Here is a 25623-nt window from a genome sequence, read left to right as displayed (position 1 = left end):
TCGGAGAATCATTTATGTGTGTGATATCGGCGCTAAGCTGAGCAGCATCGTCTTCTTCATCATCACAGTACAAATGAAGAAGTATGGCTGCAACCTACAAATATGTTCCCTTGTTTTAACCAGAGTCATGGTTAAAACACTTCCAAGCGGACTGAACACTTTTTCACCATGAGGATCCACTGTAAGGTTGTGGCGATCGCGGTATGTTTCGGAGTTTTCCTACTTTTGTACTTTTTCGGGGGGAACGCTGCGGACGACCCGCCGCTGAAAGAAGTTGCGAAAGAAAAGCATTTTCAATCCTTCAATCATATCGAGGATATAGCACCGGCGAAAGAAGCGAAACAAACCAACGAAGAGCCACAAAAACCACCGAAACTAACCCGCAAAGAGCCGAAGTTGAGCAGCAGAGGAGGAGGGAATGTCATCGCAAAGACTCGGTAGGAAATTCTTCTCAAGTGCAACATCACGACCAACAACCAGTATGATCAAAGCAAATGCAGTATAAATATATGTTCCAGTTTGTATTCTAACAGTTTGTAATAATATAATATACTATAATATAATGCATGTTCTCCTTCTGAAGTTGATAGGCATCCTTTCAACTCCCTTCTGTGCACGAGCAGTGCTTTAGTTTCTCAAGTGCATTTATGATCTCAGTGTGATTTGCAAATCAGTGCAAACACATGATTTAATACCAATCCATACATCTTTGATCTTTTTATGTTTGTCAACACGGCCAATCCAACCAGACATTGCTGTCAAATGCCTTCTTTGGCAATGGATATTTAGGCAAGAATGTATTGCACCGATTGTGCAGTCTTAATGTAACAAGAAGAAAACCATGCATGACACAATTTTTGCACTATCCACATCCAGATTACTATGCACTAATGTCCTAAAATTTACTAGAGACCAGTGTGTTGTGCATGCTGCAAAGCCGAGTCCATAAGCCCACTGTGTGCATCTCAGCCACGATTATCTCAATTGTATTTTCATTATGGCTTTATTAAAAAGGTCACCTTGAATGCAGTTGCCTCGTTCCCAATGGGTCTCAACAGAGGACAAATTCAATGATTGGTTGTGCTGAGTGAATGTACACGCTCCCTTGTCAGTGGAGGATGGAGTAGTTTATTCATCAAGATGATCAGCCTTTTCCGAGACATAATTAAAAGGGGCTGTCACGTTAATCCTTTAAGTGAACTTGAGATTGGTTCATTTGTGTCAGGGTTTGTATAGTGTAAAATCAATAATGTCAAGGTAGGCGAACTAGACGAATGTCCTTTTTAATAGTGTAAAATCAATCCTGCATGGAGGATGAGTTTAATATTCATTGCTTGTCTTTCAGCAAGCATATGTTATCACCCTTCTGACAGCTTCACATAAATGCCACTAATTGCACTTGTGAGATATCTCAACCCTTTGACCCTCCTGTTGGGTTTCCAGCAGTGATCCGTCTTGATGTCCACACCCCTGTGACTGCTCTCTGCTGATAAACCCACAATGCAAAGGGGCAACGCAGCCACAGGGAAATTAGTTAAACAGATCCACCGTACAAACAGGAAAGATGAGAGGGTGTGTTTTGGAAAATGATATCAGTGTTTAATTCCTGGCTCCCTATCCATCTCTGTGGAAAAAGTAGGAGGGGCAAACCGTCTTGTCTCTTATGACCTGTTGTTTCATTTGGAAGTGATTAACTCTTACCTTTTAAGCACATCCTCCAGACGTGCTTCCTATCTGGCTTCTGCAAAACACACCATTGTGTCCCTGATGACACGTTTCATCACGCACAAGGGACCCAGAGGGTCAGTTTTGTCCCAAGGTCTCTAAAAATACAAAACTTTTGATCCCAATCTCTAATTTCTATTTTATTATTAGCTGAGGTTGTATTCTAAAAAAGAATAGATCACCAACATGTGAAGATTCCTTTGTGTACTTAAAGGGATAGTTCACCCCAAAATGAAAATTCTGTCATTAATTGCTCACCCTCATGTTGTTTCAAACCCATAAGACCTTCATCTTCGGAACACAAATTCAGATATTTCTGATGAAATCCGAGAGCTTTCTGACACTGCAGAGACAGCAACACAACTGCAGTGTTCCCAGAAATGTAGTAAGGACATCGGTAAAACAGTCCATGTGATATCAGTGGCTCAGCTTCAGTTAGCTACAAGAATACTTTTTGTGCGCAAAGTAAACAAAAATAACATAATTTATTCTACAGTTCTTCTCCCAGAGTTAACATCTTCCGCCATTATGAGAATACTACGACGCATGTGTGCAATTTCCCCAGAACATAATTAACGTAATCAACGTTATTGCCTACGTTTAGATTTTTACTTCTGGGTACTGTATTAAGGCTTAAATTCACTAAAGTTTTTTTTTTCCCCATTTATTTTTATGAACATAAGTTACATTACATGTAAGAATCATATGGAAACAATATCGCAGTAGAAAAATCTATTTGGTTTTTGTCGAGGGAACCAGGGTGATGAGATATTCCAAGTTGCCCAACAAAAATCCATCATCACTGCACTGTTTTAATCGAAGTAATATCGGCCATTATTGACTTTGTGTAGACATTGTATGGGCATTTTTCTAAATATATAATTTTATTCCATAGATCATAGAAAGTCATACAGCTTTGTAATGACTTGATAGTGAGTAAATTATGACAGATTGTTTTCTTTTAATACAAATAAGTATAATTACACTTAAGTGCTTATATTTGGACATAGTTTATGGAGTGCGCTGCATAGCTGAAAAGGCACTGACTGAATTCCATGCACGTAGCCTTGTTGACCTGGATTGAATCATCCATCGTATTCATTCTAAATATGCTTTTTTGGATCCTTTTTTATTACATTTTTCAAAAAAACTAAACAAAAACTATAGGCTTATAAATATTGCAAGTATCTATTACAGTAATATCAAAATTACTTTAGTTGATGTTGTATAATTAGACTAATTGTGCAGCCAATTTATCCAAGAATTAAAGCCATTCTTGCATAAATTGTTGGACTAAATTGAATGCATCCAAACACAAAAAAGGATTATATGAATTATTTTCTCCCAGATTTGTTCTTCTTGTACAAATTATAATAAATAATCAGAACTTAAGGGAAGAGAGATATTTATAGTTCACAATGAAGTTCCACCATGTACACAATAGAAATTCTCAGTCCTGTTTCATTTTCATTCATTTCTGGGTCACTTTTAAGTTGATTTCACATGGTTAGTCTGTTTCACTGGTCTATAATCAATTGTATTTCTCAACAAGGAATCATCAGTATCAGCTTTAAAATGGTTTTAGGAATTTCTGCTCAAAAAGGAGTGCAATATTTAATCGCCTTCTCAGAGCCTAAATGTTTCCAGATGTGTTCACTCAGACTGCAAGAATTTTTATAAGCTCAGAGTCTGTGAACATTTCATGTTGATTTAAAAATGGTACCAAATTCAATAGTGTTGGCCGTATGCTTCATGCATTATGATCAAAGTGTAAATGCCTCTCAAATGATTGAAAAAATGAAAAGAATAAATTGTTTGATATCATTCAGTCAGACCATTGAATTCCTGTTGCTTAATTTGCAGTTCTGTAAACAAGGGAAGCTTTTTCCACAGGAAACCACAGCCATCAAAACAGATTCTAAAGTATTTTGTGATACTAGTCAGAAAAATCAGAAAATGAACTTTCAGGTCTGAAAATATCCCTTCTTCCCTTTTATCAAAAGCCCTAGGTGTTTCCATGATTTTCCTATTCTTTATTTCACTTCATATCAAGGTCTGTGGTTCATTTGAAATGAGAGCAAGAGTGTTTGCACGTCCTTGGCTTAATGGAAGTGCTTTGATGTTTGTTTGAAAGGCTGTGTGCTTTTCTAGCGGTATGAATTTGTTTCCTCCACCAAAGCCTCGGATAAATGGAGGACTTTTTCCCCAGAGGTCGTCTCTTAGAGGGTTCGAGAGCTTACTTCCCTGGAGTGATGGAGACTCAACATGAATCACAAAAGCAAACACCACCCCAATAACAATTATGTTTTGGTGACTCAAGGCAAGGTCATGAGGAACAAGAGTGCTACTCCCTTACATGTTTAATGTCTCCTGTTGTCTTCAAAGTGTTAATTCCTTTGAGAAATAAAGAGGCAGTGGTTCTGCAGGTGATATCTTTAATTGATTTGAATGATATTTAATATAAATAATTAGATATTTTATCTATTATTAAATTAAATTAAGTTCGCCCTTCTTGTGTGCTCCCATCAAGTTACTTGCAAGCTGGTCGGACTCTGACTCGGAATTGTTTACCCTTGAATCATTTAAATGAGGTTCTCAGCGTGCCAGAGGAACCGTGTGCAGCATAAGGAATATTTCACCAGTGTGTTGTCTCATGGTTTGACCCAGCTGATTTGTACCAGATGTTTTTGTTGCTGATGTCACACTCTGGATGAGATTTGATGGATTTAAGGTTGTTGTTTTTTTTTTCCTCTAGGCAGAAAAGTGAGGTGGGGCGGCCTTGGTCAAAGGTCACACAAGCAGAGGATGTCATGCACCTGGCAGTGGTGGCTTGTGGGAACCGTCTAGATGAAACGCTCAACATGGTGAAATCAGCACTGCTCTTCAGCATAAAGAAGATCAAATTTCACATCTTTGCAGAGGAGGACCTGGCCGAACAATTTGAAAAAGGGGTGAGAGCATGTCCCATGGTTCTTTCATCATTTCTTTGGCTACCAGAGGTTTTTGATGTTGATGGTAATGTCTAGCAAACTGGTGACCTATATATAGATTATTTTTAAAACTGTGATTTGAGGATCTATACTTATCTAAGGAATATCTTTATTCTCAGAAAAGCAGTTCAGTGGGTAACTAAATTTTAGTTCCTACTGAAAAGAACATCTTGCTGGCTCTCCAACTATTTAATCTCTGCAGTGGGCTATATTTTACCTCAGACAAAGCTTCATCCTCTAACTATGCAGCTCTCTTGGACCGAAAAAATCTGGCACAGATTTCAGGCATAATTTTATGGATGATTGCTTCACTCTTTTCCTTTAAAGTCTAGAGGTAATATTCCAGTATAACTAATAGGGTTTTAAATATTTGCTTTGATAATGATTCAGTTTGATTACTTTTTTCCAGTTTATTTATTATTTTGGTAATAATAAGGCAAACTCATAATTATTATCACTTATATTTCGGGTTATGGACCTTTTGAAAACCTCCTATAACAGCCAAATCACCGTTGCTCTTGCTCAGGTGATATTTTTATTTATTCATGTCATATAATTATTATTATTTATAGTAATTCTAAACGATTTTTATGACGAATGTCTTTTTTTTTCTTTTTTTTTTACCCAAGGTTTAGTGTTGGGCGATATGGTCATTTTTCAAATCGTCAGCCCATGAGATCGACGATACACAATATTATCGTGCATGGGTGGAGCAAGAGACTCTTTGTTCTCGTCATAGCATAACGATTTGGTGTTTTAAACCGCGCAGGTGCGCGAGAGAAAGCCTATGGAATCACCAATAATAAAAAAAATATATACTTTAAAACATACTGATAAACTAACGTTAAATCTAAAAATACTGTATTTTAAACAGCTAGTTCATATATAGTCAGACGCAGCTGTTATATCGCGCGTCCTGTGACAAATCTGCCGCATCTGCACACGGAAGTTATCATTCTAAATGTTCTGCAAAATCAGTAAATGGTGAAAATCAATAGTAGATTTCATTTAAAGTCCAACATTTGAACACTAATATTGGACATAAACGAACTCGTTAAATATAAAGTATTCAAAAACAGGTAAGTTCATATATTTGGAGTAAAGTCATGAAAGCCCGAAGCACCGCCACAGAAACAAGAATGAGATGCATTCTAACATAACTGTGGCATTAAACTGTGAGGGTGAGGGCTTGTGTAAAATATTGCATATATTTAGGCCATTCAGATTACTTGTTACAGTGCAATGAAATACCTTATATCTGCAGACGATGTACGTCTGTTTGTGGATGGAGACTTTGTAATGGCCAAAACTATGTATTTTGTATGCATCACATTATAGTGCAGTGTGCATGAAAATAATAACAAGGCGGCGGAGCGAATTTATCATCCATAATGGTTCTCACGTAGTCCTTTTACGTAAGTTTGATAGCCGAATTATAATAAGCTGCCTAATTAAAATAAAAATCAAATTATTATTATAATCCAATACATTAATAGGAAAATGAGCCTAATATCATATTGATTATCGACAGAGAAATCTGGTTATGTCGATATCTCTGACTATCGTCGATACACGATACTATCATCTATCGGCACAACCCTACCAAGGTTTCTTATTGTATTTAAACAGGCCTATGACTAAAACCTTGAATGTCAGTTTTATTGTAATAGTGGTTTGTGGTAACCCCCAGACAATGTCAGGCTAACCCTGAAAACCAGTCTGGTAATGAAGGTAATGTGAGAAACCTATGTGCATAAATCTATCGATCTCCTGCTCTTAACACATTTTTTTGTTTCTGGTAGAGTGGTCTTTCTTCACAGTCCTAATCATTTGCAGTGTTTCTCTCCACAGAGGGACTGTTATTGAAAATAGCAGTACATTGTTTTTTATGCTTTGACAGCCGATGCTTTTTCAGAAGTGCCCTCTGGCCTAGAACTGATCTTGATCTAGTCCTGCACCATATTGCTGCAGATAAAGAAACTGAAGGTTTTGAAGAGCTATAGAGAAGGAATGCAATGTCATGTTTGTTATTCGAAAGATTTCCTCAATGTTTTTCTGCAGCCTTTTCAGCAGTAGTTATTTGGCTGTCAGCAGGATATTATAAGCCGGTAGTTCTTAACTGGTGGGTTATGACCCCAAAATCGATTGCAGGTCTGTTCTGATGGGGTCATGGATGGCTGGAAAAAATAATGCTTAATGAGAGTAATAAAACACAACCAGCCATATAATCATGGATGGTTAGGATCGGAAAAATAGGTTAAAATAGGGAAAAATGCTTTTAATGTGTTTTGTTGTTGACGTGCATTACAAATTCACACAGTTACATTTAAAGTTAAAATTAAATTTACAATAAAATACTGTTAAGCTTACAGTCAATTGGTGTCAATAAGTGTTCCTGTAGCTCAGTTGGTAGAGCATTGAGCTATCAAGCGCAAGGTTGGGGGATCGATTCCCCGGGAACACATGATAGGTAAAAATTGATAGCCTGAATGCAAGTCGTGTTGGATAAAAGCGTCTGCTAAATGCATAAATTTAATTTAATTGGTATTATGACTAATAATAATAATGTATTATTTGTAATAATTTTTTTCTGTTTGTTTACCCAGTGTTTGTTTCTTGTGTTAAACCGTTTAATGCTTTTTGAAAATATTTTCTGATACTGAATAAGTTTTCATATTGCATTTTTTATTTTTTTGCCATTTTGTACAACAGGGGTGTTCAATCCTGGTTCTGGAGGGCCAACGTCCTGCAAAGCTTAACTCCAACTTCCCTACCTGGAATATTGTAGTAATCCTGAAAACATTGATTACTTTGGTTCAGGTGTGTTTAATTGAAGTCAGAGCTGAACTATGCAGCACATTGGCCATCCTCGAGCAGGATTGGACACCCGGTCCCTACAACAAGCAGTTTTAGTATTGTATTTGATTGTCTCTTAATGGCCAATCCATCTTTGGGACTCACCCATCCAACAAAATTGCATTCTAGAAATCATAGTTCTTACAAATATTACAAAATTTTGCTTTTTTGTGTGTGTGTGTGTGGGGGGGGGGTTGAAGTATTGGTATAGGTTTCTTCAAAAACTTCTCTTCGCTGTAACCTGTAAGCAATAGATGTGCGGCTTACTGAAGACTGAAAGACTGACAGCCATGACATTGACTGATTCTTTCAATTTCCTCTCACAGTTCAGTCAGTGGCCTCAGACGGTGTCCTCCAGGTTTCACTACAGCATATATCCAATCACCTTCTCTGTGGGGAATGCAGATGAATGGAAGAAACTCTTCAAGCCATGTGCTGCCCAGAGGCTGTTTCTTCCCGTAGGTTCCTGCCACTGCTTAATGTTCTCTCTTCATTTGTTCGTGTTTTTCACCTCTCCACACTGACTGTAACCAAGTATTTTTCTCTGATATCAGGTTATCCTGAAGGACGTGGACTCACTGTTGTACGTGGACACAGATGTTCTGTTTCTCCGGCCTATGGATGACATCTGGAAGTTTCTGAAGGCTTTCAATAGCACTCAGCTAGCTGCCATGGCCCCAGAGCACGAGATCCCTAAGATCGGCTGGTATAGCCGCTTCGCAAGACACCCTTTTTATGGAGTCACCGGGGTCAATTCAGGGGTCATGCTAATGAACCTCACACGGATTCGTAACACTCTGTTCAAGGTGAGGAACAATAGTATTGACTTAACATTTTTGCAGTTTCATATGCTCAAACTTAGGTCACAGGAGGGGATGCTCCCGTTCAAATTATGCTAAGTATCAGCATTCACAAACCACTGTCCACTGTTATTTTTAAAAGAAAAAAATGCTAAGAGCTTGTAAGCATGACGTTATTAGTTGGAAATAGTACATTTTCGATAGCACATGAAGACAGCAGAGAAGCGCTCTTGCTCAAAACAATGGAGTAAATAATTTTGTTAGCTTTGTGGTTTATTATTTTGAGACGTATGGGATGCGTAACACTCGTCCCTCTCACAATATAATGTTAATGTCCTGGCAGTAACAAATGGCTTGTTTTATATTTAATTTAATTACATCAATGTTATAAGTTGAGATTTAGGCTACAATAAATATTTTTACTGCTACTATGTTAAGGGAACGCTGCTGTAAAAAGCAACTTATTTGTTTAAAGTGTTTGCAAACCAAATGTTATTACACTTTTGTTCATTATAGTAGTAGGCCTACTTTTAAATGAAGAAAAGTGCACAATACACTACTTGTGAATGCATTATTAGTTTTGTGCAGAACAATCCGATTAACTGCAGACAATAATGCGATTAATCGCAATTAAAAATTGTAATCGTTGCCCAGCACTAATGTCTGCAGTTAACTGCAATTAATAAATACATTATGTGGAAACTAATGTATATATACACACAAAACCAATATGTGGCTGTTTAGCTCTGCTTTTAATGAAATTTTAGATTTCCAAAATCCTAATCCAAATTTTCAAACACTAGAGATACATGAAATATCAGTACAAGTTTTCAGCTAGTATGAGATAGATTTTTTTTTTATTTATTAAGTTTCAGCCGATATTTAAACTTAAAGTACATTTTTAAAAACACTGATAATTAATAACTCTGAGAAATGTAATCTTTAGCTAATTTCAAAGGGGTCATTTGATGTTTTCCTTTGTCTTTGAAGTGTTACAAGCTGTTTGTACATATATAAGATCTGTAAAGTTGCAAAGACTAAAGTCCTAAACCCAAAGAGATATTCTTTACAAAAGTTAAGACTCGTTCACACCTTCCTAAAGTGCCTCACTTAAGCACGCCCCCACATATCTACGTCACTTTGTTGGACAATTTGCATAACACTGCCCCAAACTTTTATTCTCGCTGTAGTATTGTTGCCGCCGTCATGTCGTTGAGACAATAGATATGTATGGTTTAAACGCTGTGTGTTTCCAAATATGGTAAGGTGCGTAACATTTCCATCACATGCTTGAGGTGTTCGGCCAATCAAAACGCACTGGATAAATGGCCAATCAGAGCTCATCGCATTTTTTAGAACGATGAGCTTTGTAAAAATCGACACGTTTCAGAAATGTGGGACAGAGAGGAGTAACAATAATGTACATTGTGGAAACTAAAGTTTTTTTTAACCTTAAATTTCATAAACGCATAGCATTACACCAAATACACAAAATAATGTTATTTTTAGCAGTCATATGGCCTCTTTAAAATAAATATCTATTTTTATACTATACCTCAATTTTTTGTTATAGCAAATGATGATAAAAATTATTTGCACATATTACACATAATTTAAATGTCTTCCATTTAATGGTTGTATAACTTAATTATCATCAGTATTAGCTAGAATTTAAATATTGATGCATCTCTTAAATTTTTATCACAAATTATGTTTGTGAATATTTTTGATTTCACATTTTTGCTTTACTATATTTTTTGTGCTTGATTATTTCTAGATATTGCCAGTGTTTTCCTTTTATGGTTTACATCTCTTGGTAGTGGCTGAAGCTTTGGCGTTCACATGTGTTCTGAGGTTTCTTTGTGCATTTAAACACTTTTAACCTCAGGCTGTTTTTAGTAGGCAGTGATGGAAGTCTACTGATTGCCATCCGTCGAGAGCAAGTGGGTGACAGCAGTCTGGATTAGCATATTTCTGTAACTCAGCTAGAAGTGTAATTTCCAACCCAAGCACATTTTCAAGGCTGTCTGGTGGGACAAAAAGGAAATTTCTTCTTCTGAAAAAAACCTAAATTACCATATCAACAGCTGTCTGAAAGTGGCTGCCAGACTCACTGTTGAGGAAAATAACCTGCCACTATTGATTTTACAGAACAGCATGATCGCCAGCGGTCTGTCATGGGAAAATCTGCTTCACCCTCTCTATCAGAAATACAAGAACCACATCACATGGGGAGACCAAGACCTACTTAACATCATCTTCCACTACAATCCAGGTATAAGACATGCTTGATAATGATGTGTAATTTGACAACACCAGCAAAAAAGAACTATAGTAATGCAGTGTTTTTTTTTTTTGGACACGTACCATATACTATTAATACCATGTTTTTGGAAATGTGCCAGAGTAATACCATGGAATTCTATAAAATACCTCGAAACATCTTGCAAATACATAAGTTAGGGCTGCACGATTAATTGAACGTGATTAAGCGCGATTGTCATAATCAGTAAAGCCGGTTCTGTGATTAGCGGTAAATCTCCATCACCTGTTTTCAGGTAAAGAAGCATTTACTACACAGAGCCGTAGTTCTCTGCAAAGCTATGCAAACTCGCATTAGTAATCGCAGACTATATAATTGTAGGATTATGAAATCAACGAAATCGTTTGTGATAATGACCATTGTTTGCGATATCTTTAAGTGAACTACGGCTTTGTGTAATAAATGCTGCCCCATCTGAGAGCACGTGAAAATACCACATTTAATAACATGTTTTAACTCCAAATTCACTTCAGTCGAGTGTTTAAAATAAATCCTTCTGTGAGATGATGTGACTTGTGACTTGTTAAACAGAATAATTAAGGCACACAATATTTAATTGTATTCTAAGCAGTGATAAAGGCTATGTTGATTAGCATTTCATTATAGATATACTTTATTATGATGAAAATTATGATAAGAAGAACTCCGATAAACCATATATTGCCGTAGTCATGTGTTTATTGGTCACATTGAATCAATGAAAGCAGTTAAATCTTCTGTTTATTCAGCTGCAGTGATTTCTTCTTCGGGGCAGATATGGATTTTCAGCGCGAGAGTGCCCTTTGGATGGATATTCACTGCTGATCACAGAACTGTGCTTCACTGAAAGATACGCATGACAATAGCTGCTTCTGCCTAATCGTGATTTATTGCCTTTGCGATTTAATTTTGATTAATTGTGCAGCCGTAACACAAGTATAAATCAAAATACTTTTGTTATAGCTTGTTTTTTTTTGGAAATGTTCCATGGTATTTTTTTAAACATTGTATCCTGTAAATACAAATAGGTATATTAAATACATCATAATACATGTTCTATATTAATACCATTCAAAATACTCTGGCTTTGTACATGTACCATGATAATGCTATGATCAAAAGTACTATGTACATTCTGTGGTCAATATCAAAATACCCAGTATTATCATGTTCTTGCACATTTAACATGGTGGTGATATGAAAGTATCAGTAGTGCTGATACGATTACTGAACCTTATAGTAAGAAACTATTTCTTACCCAAAAAAGTAAGAAGTTTTTGAGTGCATCCTTAAAACTGGCATAGAAACCTGTCTACTTTCTTTATTTTTGTTGTTTTGCACTCTAGAGTGTTATAGAACTCGTCTAATTATGTTTTTTAGCTGGAGGCTTCAATCCAGTTTCAAAAGCTGTTTTACTTATTTTACTTGTGAAGCCCTGCGGCTTTTTATCATGAACATCTTAACTAACCTTTCCAACTGTGATTGCTATTTCTAGTGCAGAGCCAGGTTCTGTGTTTCTTTTCTCAGAAAATCAAAAAGACCTGGTATGTCACAGGAAAAGGTTTTTTGTTTTGTTTTTGTTTTTCATCTCACTCTTTCCTTGTCCTCATAAAAGTTGCTGTTTTGTCTGGTTTTTATAGAGATAAAGCCCTTATTGTGACGGTAAGTACTACTGTTGACTGGAACCGGTGTGACAGATACTGGCAGGTGCAGTTATTATGGTTCCTGAATTGGTGAGACACTTGGCAAGCATAGTGTTTGTTTGACAGCTCTAATGGAACGGGTCCAAAAGACTAGACCAATCACAACCAAAAATGAAGGCACTAAGCGCATGTGTTGCATGGGCATGTTATTTGCAGTTTGGATAAAATGTTGAATATTTGTCTTTGTGTCTGCAGAGTGTCTTTACATATTCCCATGCCAGTGGAACTACAGGCCAGATCACTGCATGTATGGAAGCAACTGCAAGGCTGCGGAGGAGGATGGGGTGTCTATTCTTCATGGTAACCGTGGTGTGTACCATGACGAGAAGCAGCCCGCCTTCAGGGTGGTGTATGATGCCATACGTGAGGTGAGCTGCCACTGCCTTTTCAGGAGACAACTGTATGATAAAAGCAATAGAATGGCTGTTAGACTGATAAAAATATGTTGCCAGATTTACACTGTGAAGGCTGCACAGAAGTGCTTCTGAAGTGGCATTTAGGTTGTTTTACCCAGGCTGTTCAATGCTGCGTAGAGGTGGCATAAAGGCATTTCTATATCAGTAACAACTGTATACTACTTATTGATACTAGGGTCTGGGCGGGTAAGAGCAGGCTTAATTTAATCTGGCATTTATGTAGAATTGCGCCTTTGCACTGAATTTTGAGCAGGCACAGAGCAGCCTTAACTCAGCTGTGTAAAGACACCTTATGTTATGCATACTAGCATTAAAAAATGTGGCTCAATGGCAAGTGTTTTTTTTTTTTTTTAATAATCAATGTTGTTGATTTGATGCTCAATAAATGTTTTTTATTATCCACGTTGACAGCATACAACACAGTTGTAATCTGTTTCAATATATTTTAAAATATAATTTGTAATCTGAGCGAGAGGACATGTAATCACTTGATCTTTCTGATCCCAGACTTTTTAACAGCACACACTCTGCTGTTCAGAATTCAGTCAGATATGAAATGTGGACCTTGTTCATTGTGCCTCAACAAACAAACCAAAGCAGTTCCATGAACACTTTGAAATGTAATGCATTTCATCTTCTCTTTCAGTATCCCTTTGAAGAGAACTTGTTCCAGTCTTTATTTTACCCTCTTCAGACTAAGTTCCTAGACACCGTTAACACCCTTTGTGGAAGGATCCCACAAGTGTTCCTCAAACAGATCGAGAAGACCATGAGGGCTGTTTATGAGAAAAAAGTGGTGCGCCGTGTCCGACTGCCACGCGAGTAATGAGCCTCTACTGTGTTTCGGTATCACAAGAAAGAATCTCTGCCTGCTGCTTGAATCAGAGTGAACTTATTCATCGAAGACGAGCAATGCCAGAGGCAAGCTACATTTGGTCCATTAGGCACAGTATGAGCTTCATGAGCCAGAGGAGTTGGAGATTCAAGCTGGAACAATTTCTTTTGAGCAGACGTTTTGGCCTGCTGGATGGAAACAGCAATGCAGGATAAATGCAACATAAGCGAAACCATCAAAACTCTTGAGAGAGAGTAGTGAGCAAATGCATTGAGTGTCTCCAACTGTGGGTAACCAACCACTTGAATGTTCCTGAGAGACTCATTGGCAAAGCTGTTTTTAGCCAATCCAAAAATATGGATTCAGAGCTGTTTATTTTACAACTGTGTTGTACCATTTTTCAGCATCTAGTTTATTATGTCTGGTATTACACAATTGGAGCATTTGTGTCTCACTTGATCTAATTCTTGTATTTAAGTGGCTGCACCAATTTGTTTGTGCATTCAGCTGCTTAATAGCATGAGATAAAGCCTTGTTTTCAAGCCACAAAAATGAATGTAACACGCAGAAACAACCAAAGAGAACTAGCCTGTAGAGCTCAGTAAGATGTACATTCAGTTTAAGCACAGCCCTGATGGTGGATGTTCACACTGTTTACATTGAAGATAACTTGCTAGTAGAAAGGGGCCTGATGTTGTAATATTGTCATTGGGATTTTAATTTTAATATATAGAGAGAGAATTTCATGAGGAAACCTTTGGCCTTTTATGAGAATTATAATTAAATCTGTTGTCCTGTATATTTTGATATGACAAGCCTATTCTGATGGACATAATGAATTTGATGTTGAATTTGTGGTGGAATGTGTTTTAAAGGTAATTTGCAACAGTTTGTGGGAGCTACGTAAAAGGTCTTAAAGGGTGTTAAAGGGATAGTTCACCCAAACATGACAATTTGATGTTTATCTGCTTTACCCCCAGGGCATCCAAGATGTATGTGACTTTGTTTCTTCAGTAGAACACAAACAGAGATTTTTAACTGAAACCGTTGCAGTCTGTCAGTCGTATAATGTAAGTGGTTGGGAATCACGGCTTTGAGAGTCAAAAAAACATACACCAACAAAACCAAATTAAACCCTGTGGCTCGTGACGATACATTGTGTAAAGACACAAAACGATCTGTCTTTGCAAGAAACAGAACAGTATATATATATAAATATATATATATATACATATATATATTTATATATATATATACATATATATATATATATATTTATTTTATTTATTTTTTACCTCTGATTAACTGCAATGTCTGAACTGTCCTTAGCGCGTTTGCGTCTTCTTCAGTTTTTTGCTTTACAAAGTCACATACTTCTTGGATGCCCTGGGGGTCAGCAGCAGATAAACATCAAATTTTCAGTTTTGGATGAACTATCCCTTTAAAGTATTTTTAGCAATATTCAGTCCAGTCATGTTCAAAGAAAACAAAATTAGTTTAAAATTAGTTTAACAATACAAACTCTCTGCACCCAATATGACCAGTTCACCAATTTCTAAAAAAAAAAAAAAATTATTTAGTATAACCACAGCCTGTTAATTTGTTGACTGCTTCTGTGTGAAAGTATGAACGTCAAATAGAAAGCAAGAGTGTGTTGTGATGTGTAATTTGACATGTTCATTAGCACAATGTGCTTAATTATATTTGTGACCGGTTTCCAGCCTCCTGTCACTGGTCTGGGATCAGTGATGACATTTCTTTAACTGGAAGCTCGGGAGACTCTTATACATCTCATGTTATCTGTGCGTGAAGAGATGCACCAGCGATGTTCATTGTATCCAGTGTGCTTTTCTCTCTTTCTGAATGTCTTGCATTGTATGTATTATTTTCCTTTTTATACAAAAGTGTGTATGTCAGAAATGTAATAAATAAATATGCATTTAATATTGATTTAGTTTTGGCTCACAATTACTTTTTGCATTATATATATATATATATATATATATATATATATATATATATATATATATATATATATATATATATATATATATATATATATATATATATTAGAAAGGTAGTTAGATTTTTTTTAAAGAATAGAATTAGAATAGTATATATATATATATATATATATATATATATATATATAAATATAAATATTTTAATAAAGTACTATGTAATATAACTTATTGTTCAGACAGTATATGCTCAGGCAACTATTCATAATTAGTTTAATTAAGAATTGTTTAATACTATAAATAATATAATTAACATTATAATATATTAGATGGTTTGGTTACTACAGTAAATTTCTAGGGGGAGAAAAAAAACAGGCCAGACATTTTACAGTAAGTAGGTTAAAACTGAGAGCAAGATGAGTCATATTTTATTTTAAATAAACATGAAGATGAGCGTTCAATTATAAATAGGCTAATAATTCCAGTCAGAATGAACACGAAATTCAGGCCGTGTTTCAAAACCTTTTGAACCTACCTTGACAGCATTTATAGGCATAAAGTTTGTTCGAAACGCGCCTATTATGCTCAAAATGTTGTTTACATAGGCAGCTCACGAGGTTTTGAGGCACATTTCCAAAACTATTTACGTCTAGCTAGGTAGGTAAGCAGCTCACAAGATTTTGAGACGCAACCATGATATTGCGCAACAGTCCCGTACAGCGGCCGGCAGTGACGTCGCAGACGCCGCCATATTGAAATGTTTCCCCTCTTCTCTTCTTCACTGAGCTCAACAGCAGCCATCAGCTCTCGCTTTCCAACTGGAGACAGGGACAACAACACAGACATGGAGATAGACACTCTTCTGGAAGCTCTTAAAGGTGCCCGGTTGTGTGTGTTGAGGTGGTCTGCGTGAGTTTAGAGAGGAGTTATTTGTGCTTAAAAGCTGGTAGTGTGAGTTAGCTAATGTTAGCATGGCCTGTAGCTAAATGGCTTTTCCTGTTTTTGAGGTCTGTTGTGTGTTAAGAGCAAATGAACGGGTTTATTTTTCCTATTTTATGACTCCTATCCCTTTTTTGACCAAAATGACGGGTTAGTTAATTAATACGTTAATAAACAAGACTATTGTAGATTGAGATAACTAGTTAACGTTAATGGTTTGGGATGATCTAGTGTTGATTTGAGTATATTACACGTCTGTTTATTCAGTGTTAACTCTAAACTAGTGAATAATTGAATGTTAATCCGATTTTCTTGATAAGTTTTCTTTATAACATGCATTTATTTTTATTCTTTGCCATTTACACCTTGATATACGTTGTACTCGGTTCTAGTAATAACTTTAATTTTATTATTATTATTCCTAGTGTTATTATTGTCGTTAATATTTTTTCATTGTTTATATATGTACCCAGAGTGGTATAAATAGTTTTTGTGTTTTAATGACAAAGCTCAGATTTATTATACAGTGCCTGTACTAATTCTTATGTAACTGCGATAGGAAAATGTATTAATATTTTGTCATATTTTTCATAAAAGTGCAAGGTTGGACAGGTTATAGTTTTTCCTTTAGTTGTCTAAGTAGGGGTCATAAAATAAATCTTGAGGATGATGAGTAACAAGATGTTTAGGGTCATTCTAGTTGAATTGCTTACTTTATTCATTCTTCTTGGAAAAAAATGTTCTAATTTTATATGTTCTAACTTTAATAAAAGCATGCATATTCCAAGACCGATTATAGAGGTTGTCTAAATAGTTGTAGACAATAAAATGCTGATCTTTGGAGCTTGAATATGACTTATTCCTAAGTGCACTACAGTTGTTCACAATTAAAATGCGAGATATAGTTTATAATTTTTTTTTTTTTTTCATGAAAGCATATCTAAGTCAGAACTAGAATGGACTAACTAGATTTCGAACGGAAGGTATTTTAAAGTTGGAAGCTTGGATTGCATCCAATAAAGATTTTTATATGAAATCCATAATCTTTTTATTGTGTTTGTTGCAGATTTCGACAAGAAGGTAAAGAAAGAGTCGACGCCGGTGTTGGATCAGTTTTTGTGCCATATCGCGAAAACCGGGGAAACCTTGTAAGTACCTCTAGATATCAGTGAGCGATCTAAGATTGGCATTGAAACCCCCTTTACCTTTGTGTGACCTCTTTTTCAGTGGTTTGTTTAAAATCATAACTACTTTTCTTGGTAACACTACAAGGTGGTTTATTGCAATACCACAGCACTTTTGGTTTTGTTCCAAAACACACTGAACCTTGTACTTATCGACTGGATCTACTTTAGACGACCTGTTCTCATTTCATGAAGTAATTGTGAGAATAAAAGATCGAATCTGTGTATGTCTCTGGAATACCTGCTTCTGATTGGTCTGTAGAGTTCTGTAGTCAATTATTTTTGCATAATGACCACTGAACTGTGTGGCAGTGTATATTTGATCCTACATAGATGTGTTTCATATTTCTGGTATTAATCTGGTCTCTTCTCGCACAATAAAACAATATCAACTGGTTTTTCAAATATAAAAATTCTATGCTCATGACAGCTCCAAGCTATCTAGGAGTTACTAATGCTTAATATTGTTGCCTTTTCAGGGTTTCCTGGTGTCAGTTTAAAAGCTACTTCATATTCAAACTGGAGAAAGTAATGGAGGATTTCCAAGCATCGGCCCCAGAGCAGCGAGGGTCTGCTAACCCCAACGTAGAGTCGGTTCCTTTTGAAGAAATGAAGGAGAGAATTCTTAAGATAGTCAATGGATACAATGGGTGAGTAACAAGCTAATTAATTGCATAGTGTGGTACCATCACCAATTTTCCTTTCAGAAAAGCACTGGGCTTGTTCCTGTCTCTTTACCCCAGAGCATGTGAGCTATCTTCTTGCTGTTGAATATAACCTAGTCTAAACATTTTCTCTATACAGGATCCCATTCACTATCCAGCGCTTGTGCGAGCTGCTCACTGAACCTAAGAGGAACTACACAGGGACAGAGAAATTTCTCAGAGGGGTAGAGAAGGTCAGTGTGTGATGCGTTATTCAGTTTAAGAACTAATCGGGCCAAATGGATGCCGTTTAGTTGTGTGTAGTGGTGCACTTTCTATAAAATACTTTGAAGAATCTTCTTCACCCTACTCTACGTTCCATCCAAAATCAGATGTGAAATATTATTACTTACTATCTTTAACTTCCATAAAGGCATGCTGTTGATTTATGGTCACTTGTATTTGTTTTGCAGGTGTTTGATTTATAAATCTAGAGGATCATTTAAAGTGTTTTACACACTTCAGATGTTTGCAGTTTGCTAAATGTGTTTTATTACCAGGTGTTGGAGGAACTTTGACACATTTATGTGTTTTATGCGCTGAAGTGATTTGATTACCTTTCAAGGCCCACATTTGTCAAAATTAATTATTCACTCATTCATTTTCCAATATAGGAAGTTGTAAATTAATTTGCATTATGTTATTGATACCGATTGTTTCTTCTCTTTATCAGAATGTGATGGTGGTCAGTTGCATTTATCCTACATCCGAGTAAGTAATTACACATTACTATTAAATTAAGTTACTACATTTTAACTGAACACTTAGACACCTTAAATCTATTTCTGTAGGAAGAATGGGTGCAGCGGTGTCAACAGAATGAATGGAGTCATGTTGTCAGGGAACATATCTGCCTTTACAGAAAGGTGATGAAAGTATATGGAGCTCAGGACTAATCATAAAAAAAAACAAAAAAACACAGACACTTGATTTCCCTCTATATTACAGGAAAGTAAATGGTCCAGGAACGCCCAGACCATTAAACAGACAGAAACACTCCATGTCCAGTTCACTGGCCACAAATGGCCTTCCGGACAGTACGGAAAACAAAGAAACAAACACAGCACAAGGACACAGCAATTCGGCCAGGTAGGCTTTATTTGCCATTGTATCGCATCTCATCGTTTCATCACTCAAGACCAGAGATTATGAAAAGCAAAAATTAAATGCCAAGATTTACATAAATTTCTGGAAAACAGTTATTTAGTTGATTATTGAATCAATGAACATGTTCACTTATTTTCACATGATATAAACTGAATATTTTTTACGTCAGAGAAATACTGAATATATCTTTGTGTTCCAGTGATGCATCTGTATCGGGCATTGATTGGCCTCTCGGCAGCTCTGTAAAGAACAAACACTTGGATGATGAGGAAGATGAGGGAATGGAGGCCGAGGAACATGAAGTAAAGAGGCTGAAATTCAGCCAGGATGGCAATGATGAAGAGGAGGACGAAGATGAAGTAGACCAGCAGGTTGTCGAGAGACCGAGATGTACATCAGCTAATAGCTCCTCAGATAAGTCAGAGGATGCCGAATCACCATCATCCATGTTTCAGGAGGGCAGTGAGGAAGAGGAGGAAAGTAAACCTCAAGGATCAGCTGGAGGCTCTGAGGACCAAGGTATCGTAATTTTTTCCCCCTTTTTCTTTTAGGTTTTTTACACACTACACAAAACACTTACATATTCTATTCTTTGGTAACGTAGAGCCTTCCAGCACACAGCCTGAGTGTCCTGTGGCAGATTCCAGAGAGGCTTTTACTGAAAGAGAGGTTCCTTGTGGCTCTGATGACTCCTTAGAAGATCCCAGCGATATGGACCAATCAGAGCAGAGAGCCCCAGCGGGCGTGGCCTCTAGCCCTGAGGTGAGAGAAGGGGAGGAGCCAAGTGAGCAGGTCAGCAGCAGTAGCACTGATGAAAATGCCTCTGGACCCACATCCAGCAGCAGTAGCGTAGAGTCATCCACAGAGGGCGACTCTGGGTCAGGGGCCTTGGACTCGGAGAGTGCAGAGGAGGAGCCAATGGAGCAGGACTAGAAGCCTGCAGACTCAACAATAACAGTGCTTTTGTGGAGATTAAGATGACACACACTTAAGTGGCCTTCCACAAAGGCCATCAGAATCCACATCCAACCTACCGCCATGCGCCTTTTGGTCGAGAGTCCCCCTAACTTCTCCAACCTTCCCAAACAGACACTTTATGCAGATGTACATAGGATTTTATTGCTAAAGTGAAGGTTTTAAACAGTCTTTTTACAGTTGTTTTGCCCGCTTAATTGCATTTGTGTCATCGGTTTCTGCCTGTCTGTTTTGTCACAGAGCTTAAAGTGGTTTGACTGAAGTTTTTTGATATCTAGTTATCACACTGTCAAGTGACATCATTTAAAGCTAGTTAAAGAAATATTCTTGATTTAAATACAAGTTAAACACTACACAGCTGTAGCATACCTTTGGTTACTACAGGAAATGATTCCAACTCATAAAAAGCAAAAGTGTAAGTTGCTTGCTCTTAGACTTTTAAAATAAATGTATTTCAAAGCAAATATATGTTGTCATAATTTACATCATGTCTGTTGTTGTTGTTAAAGCTTAACTTGTATTTAACCATGAATGTTTCTTTTAATATTTAAGTCTTGGTTCATAATAGTTGAATCTGTATTCTGTCTTGTTCTAAGCTTTAGGTCGACTAGGACATATCTCCTCTGCATTGGTGTATTAATATTTTAGTCACCTAGTGTCAAGCATCGGGGCAGTGGAGTTTATCGTCTTGCTCTCTCTGAAGACCCATAACTGGCTGCTGTTCAGGTTACGTTCCAAGCAAACACAAGCCATAGCTATATTTGTTCTGTTAAATGATTCAAGCCTAGCGTAACATCGTTTCATTCTGGTCGTTTGTGTGTAACTGACGGGATGTTAAATCTCTTTTCTCACTTCTGTATTCTTGCGCGTTCTGCGCTGCATTGAAAGTGAGTGGTTTATGTCAGGTACATTTACCTCTTATTCAAACTGATTTCATGATTCATGTTAATTTATACCAGCATTTCAGTCTCCTGTTTTATAAGTTGTTTTGGTTTTTGTTGTTTTGGCAGGTGGTAGTTGACTGCTCTGACTAGCTCGATTACAGTGTCATTTGTGGCGGTCCAACCCCAAGTTGCCTCAGATGGCTGCCATTTTGCAGCTGTGTGTTTTTGATATTTAGAAATTTAAATTTCTGTAAAGTAGTGTTTTGTAGAGCATCGTGTTTACTATCTTTTGTGCATCCGTATATAATAATAATAATAATAATTTTTTTTTTTTTTTTTGGTGTATTACTGAATGCTTGTGTTTTCAATGCAGTATTCAGATGAAGCAATAAATGTTATCGTTTAAAATTTTTGTAAGACCACTTCATTTGTCAAACAAACGTTTGTTTCATGTTTTTCTGTCTGTTGTTTTATTCATGTACCATAGACATGTTTAAAGGAAACCGCCACCGTTTTTTCATATTCCACTATGTTCTTCCCTCAACTTGGACGAGTCGATGCATACTTCTCCCGTCTCAGTAGCTAAACATGGAAGTGTTTGGTAGCTTCTAAATTCATCCCTGTTTGGATCCTAAGAAATTAATGGTGCATAGCTAAATGCTAGCATAGTGGTGCCACGCACTACAGCAATTGACTGAATGCACTGAGACGGAAGAGGTACGTATCAAATCATCTAAATTGAGGGAAGAACATAGTGGAATATTGAAAAACGGTGGTGTTTTCCTTTTAGGTAAACATGATTTTATATAAAGCTGGGTAAAGGTGTTCTTATGATTTCATGAATCATAAACTTTATGATATTCAGGTTTCTAGATGTCTTTAAATGAAGTGTGGGGGATTATTTTTGCCTATTTTATTGATCTCAAAAGCCTGGTCACTTAGAGAAGTAATAACACAACAATCCTCAACAAGCCACACAATTTCATGCATTCAAGTTCAGTTTGTGCTGTGGACGAGTTTTACTCCAAAGTTTAATACTTGGCGAGCACCGCTAACTTGTAGGATGTCATTCATAGGAGGATTAACGTTACATAACGTCTCTTAGGCTTTCATCCGGGCCTTTTTATAATCCTTAATCATATTCCTCAAATTAATACTTGCCTACTAATTTATTTTGCTGTTTTTAAGCTCTTGCACAAATTATTATGCTTCATTTCCCAAATACAAATTTCCTTTTCTTATGTCAAAGTCATAAGTCACTAACAGGCTCCTGCTGACACAGAGCAATGATTTCTGAAAGTTCTTTCAAGAAAGGAAAGCTTTATTTCACCTGTCTGGCTGGCTGATTTCAGAGTCGCATGAGTATGGTTGACTGAAATGTATCCAAGCCTCTCAGAGGAAGTAAAAAGTGGGATTCCTTCCATGATGCGTGGCAAGAGGTTACATACAAATGTTGGAAGATGTATCATATCAATCACAAGTGCAGTATGGAGTACCTCAAGGCTCCGTACTAGGGCCGCTTCTCTTCACACTTTTTATATAACCACTGAAATATCATCAGGAAACATGGTGTTAGCTTTCACTGTTATGGTGATGATACTCAGCTCTATATTTCTTCGCGGCCCGGTGAAACACACCAATTTGAAAAACTAATGGAATGCATAGTCGATATAAAAAACTGGATGACGAGTAATTTCTTGCTGCTAAATTCTGAAAAAACAGAGGTGTTAATTATAGGACCTAAAAACTCTTCTAAACATCATTAGAAGAATGGCATCTACGCTAATATTTGTCTGTTTCTCTCTTATTCCGAGGTCACCGTAGCCACCAGATCCAGTCTGTATCCAGATCAGAGGGTCACTGCAGTCACCCGGATCCAGTACGTATCCAGACCAGATGGTGGATCAGCACCTAGAAAGGACCTCTACTGCCCTGAAAGACAACCGAGACCAGGACAACTAGAGCCCCAGATACAGATCCCCTGTAAAGACCTTGTCTCAGAGGACCACCAGGACAAGACCACAGGAAACAGATGATTCTTCTGCACAATCTGACTTTGCTGCAGCCTGGTCAGAGGAGAACTGGCCCCCCAACTGAGCCTGGTTTCTCCCAAGGTTTTTTTCTCCATTCTGTCACCGATGGAGTTACGGTTCCTTGCCGCTGTCGCCTCTGGCTTGCTTAGTTGGGGTCACTTCATCTACAGCGATATCGTTGACTTGATTGCAAATAAATGCACAGACACTATTACCTTAACAGAGATGACATCACTGAATTCAATGATGAACTGCCTTTAACTATCATTTTGCATTATTGACACACTGTTTTCCTAATGAATGTTGTTCAGTTGCTTTGACACAATGTATTTTGTTTAAAGCGCTATATAAATAAAGGTAACTTGTTGTCTTAAACACTCGTCTCTTGAGAAATAAACCAGCATGCTGTGGGAATAGAAAGAAGTCTTAAGTAAATTAATTGCTATTTGATACACGGGACAGGGAACTGAAGCACTTATTAATAGTGATGATGTTGAGTTACTATTAAGAAATTTCTAGCTCCGCTAAAAGAATACTTTCTCAAGCCCTAAAATTTAAAATCTTTTTGTATATGGGTAAAATCTCATGCCAATATGTTCAGGTCATCTATAACCCAAAATCAAAAGAGAAAAATGTTTTCCTTTATAATGAAAATTAAGTTTATCTTTCAGACTATTAATAGTATTTATTTGGAGCAACAATGCAAAAATTTATCTACTATCATAATGCATTTTATTTATTATTTTTTCCAGTAAAAATTAACTGTTAGCTTTTAATCGGTACACCAATAAAATGTGCATATGGTTGCTCGATTGTTCATTATAGCCATAAAGCTGTATCATTTTCTGTCATATCAGCATTTGACAACATCAAACATTGTGTGCCAACTGCAAAGGACTAATTACATGTGGATAAACAGGGTAAAAAACCACAATAATGTCAAATTTGCATGAGAAAACATAGCCATATGCTAAACATGATCTGAAATACAAAGCTTGCTCATTTCTGGTAAGATGTTCCATTGACTCAGGGATAATGTGAGAATTATAGATGTTTTCCTGCACTCTTAATTGTTGGTCCGCCCTCATGTTAGAATGTAAAATAAGACTTAATAAACCAGAGTGTGGCCTGTTATTTACATAGCTCAAAACAGATGTCAGTTTTAATGTTATTCATTGGGTGATTATTAGTCAGATATTGGGACTTGGCTCTATGCTTTCAGAACTTGCAGTTCATTGCCGAGCAATTAACTAATAACAATAATAATAATAATAAGTTTACCATTTAATATAGTTACCCTATTAATACAATTCTCTCACTGGTGTCTTTGGTACATGGGAAGCCATGGAGATCTTCTCTTCTTCTGTATAACCAGTCCAATTCATAATTTGCAATTACCACATGCCCACTTCATAAGGCGCATGTCTAATTGTATATCATTCCCATCAGAGGATTTGTTAAAAGTGTCTGAGACCAAGACTTATGAAAAGTATTCAAACGTTTGGCTGCTGTGGGGAAGTGGTCCTGTTCTGAAGTCTTTATCTTGTAATGAGGACCAAATAATAAATGCAAAAGTGTGTTAATCATGAATGCACAGTGCTGTTAGTTGGTGTCCACAGTTCTTTGAAGTTCTTTGCATGAAATAAAAATTTACTATTTTCTTTTTTTTAATGTTTTGGTCTTATTGTGAACAATTTATCAGTGCACAGAAAAATATATTGTCTTCATTATCTTTAATCAAAATGTAACATTGCTGGTCACTTTGTAATCAGCACTTCTAATGAAATAATAATAATAATAATTGGTATAGTTGAATACATACATTATTATTATTATTATTATTATTATTATATTGAATAATAATAACCAGGAGCCAAATATTTAGGCATTGCTTTAGCAAAACTCAAAATCAGTTTAGAATAAGATAATAAAGTAAAATGAGTTGCAAATGGCAATTCACACTGACTTCAAAATCTGCATTTAAAAACACAGAATACGAACCTGACTAATTTCTAATTCTAAACCCGTCCTGTATCATTTCATTCCAAAATGAAAAGAAGCTTGCATCCTTCATGCGCATTATCACATTTGCATTCTAGACATGGCTTGACTCGGATCGGATTGGAAGTTCACTGCTTGGTCATTGCTGTAACCCTTAACATGGTTCGAGTGAGGGTCAGCCTCACCATGCACAAACTCTGTGTCATCC

At 36.6% G+C, this 25623-nt stretch overlaps 2 protein-coding genes across 3 annotated transcripts; both read left to right on the top strand.

Annotated features, from left to right (window-relative positions):
* Positions 1–12: 12 nt before the first annotated feature.
* Positions 13–14779, top strand: LOC132160895 (glucoside xylosyltransferase 2-like). Its single transcript, XM_059570625.1, has 7 exons — positions 13–437; positions 4481–4676; positions 7898–8029; positions 8126–8377; positions 10523–10646; positions 12572–12744; positions 13439–14779. Exons 1-7 carry the CDS (start codon positions 169–171, stop codon positions 13616–13618), a joined length of 1326 nt encoding a protein of 441 aa, XP_059426608.1. The 5' UTR covers positions 13–168; the 3' UTR covers positions 13619–14779.
* Positions 14780–16306: 1527 nt separating this feature from the next.
* Positions 16307–21789, top strand: LOC132160894 (serine/threonine-protein phosphatase 4 regulatory subunit 2-B-like). 2 transcript variants are annotated; one of them, XR_009438083.1, is made up of 10 exons: positions 16307–16466; positions 17594–17675; positions 18191–18361; positions 18516–18609; positions 19089–19126; positions 19207–19281; positions 19364–19504; positions 19722–20041; positions 20127–21402; positions 21508–21789. XR_009438083.1 is itself a non-coding variant. In XM_059570624.1 (9 exons), the coding sequence occupies exons 1-9, from the start codon at positions 16346–16348 to the stop codon at positions 20453–20455; spliced, it is 1371 nt and encodes a 456-aa protein (XP_059426607.1). In that variant the 5' UTR covers positions 16307–16345; the 3' UTR covers positions 20456–21789. The 2 variants fall into 2 exon arrangements, 1 of the variants encoding a protein (XP_059426607.1); XM_059570624.1 differs by having other exon boundaries at positions 20127–21789.
* The last annotated feature ends 3834 nt before the right edge of the window (positions 21790–25623 follow it).

The sequence above is a fragment of the Carassius carassius genome, chromosome 17 (assembly GCF_963082965.1).
Source record: "Carassius carassius chromosome 17, fCarCar2.1, whole genome shotgun sequence".
In the NCBI taxonomy this organism is placed as follows: Eukaryota; Metazoa; Chordata; class Actinopteri; order Cypriniformes; family Cyprinidae; genus Carassius; species Carassius carassius.
The sequence above is the reverse complement of the archived record's forward strand: the minus strand, read 5'-3'. Positions and strand labels throughout refer to the sequence as shown.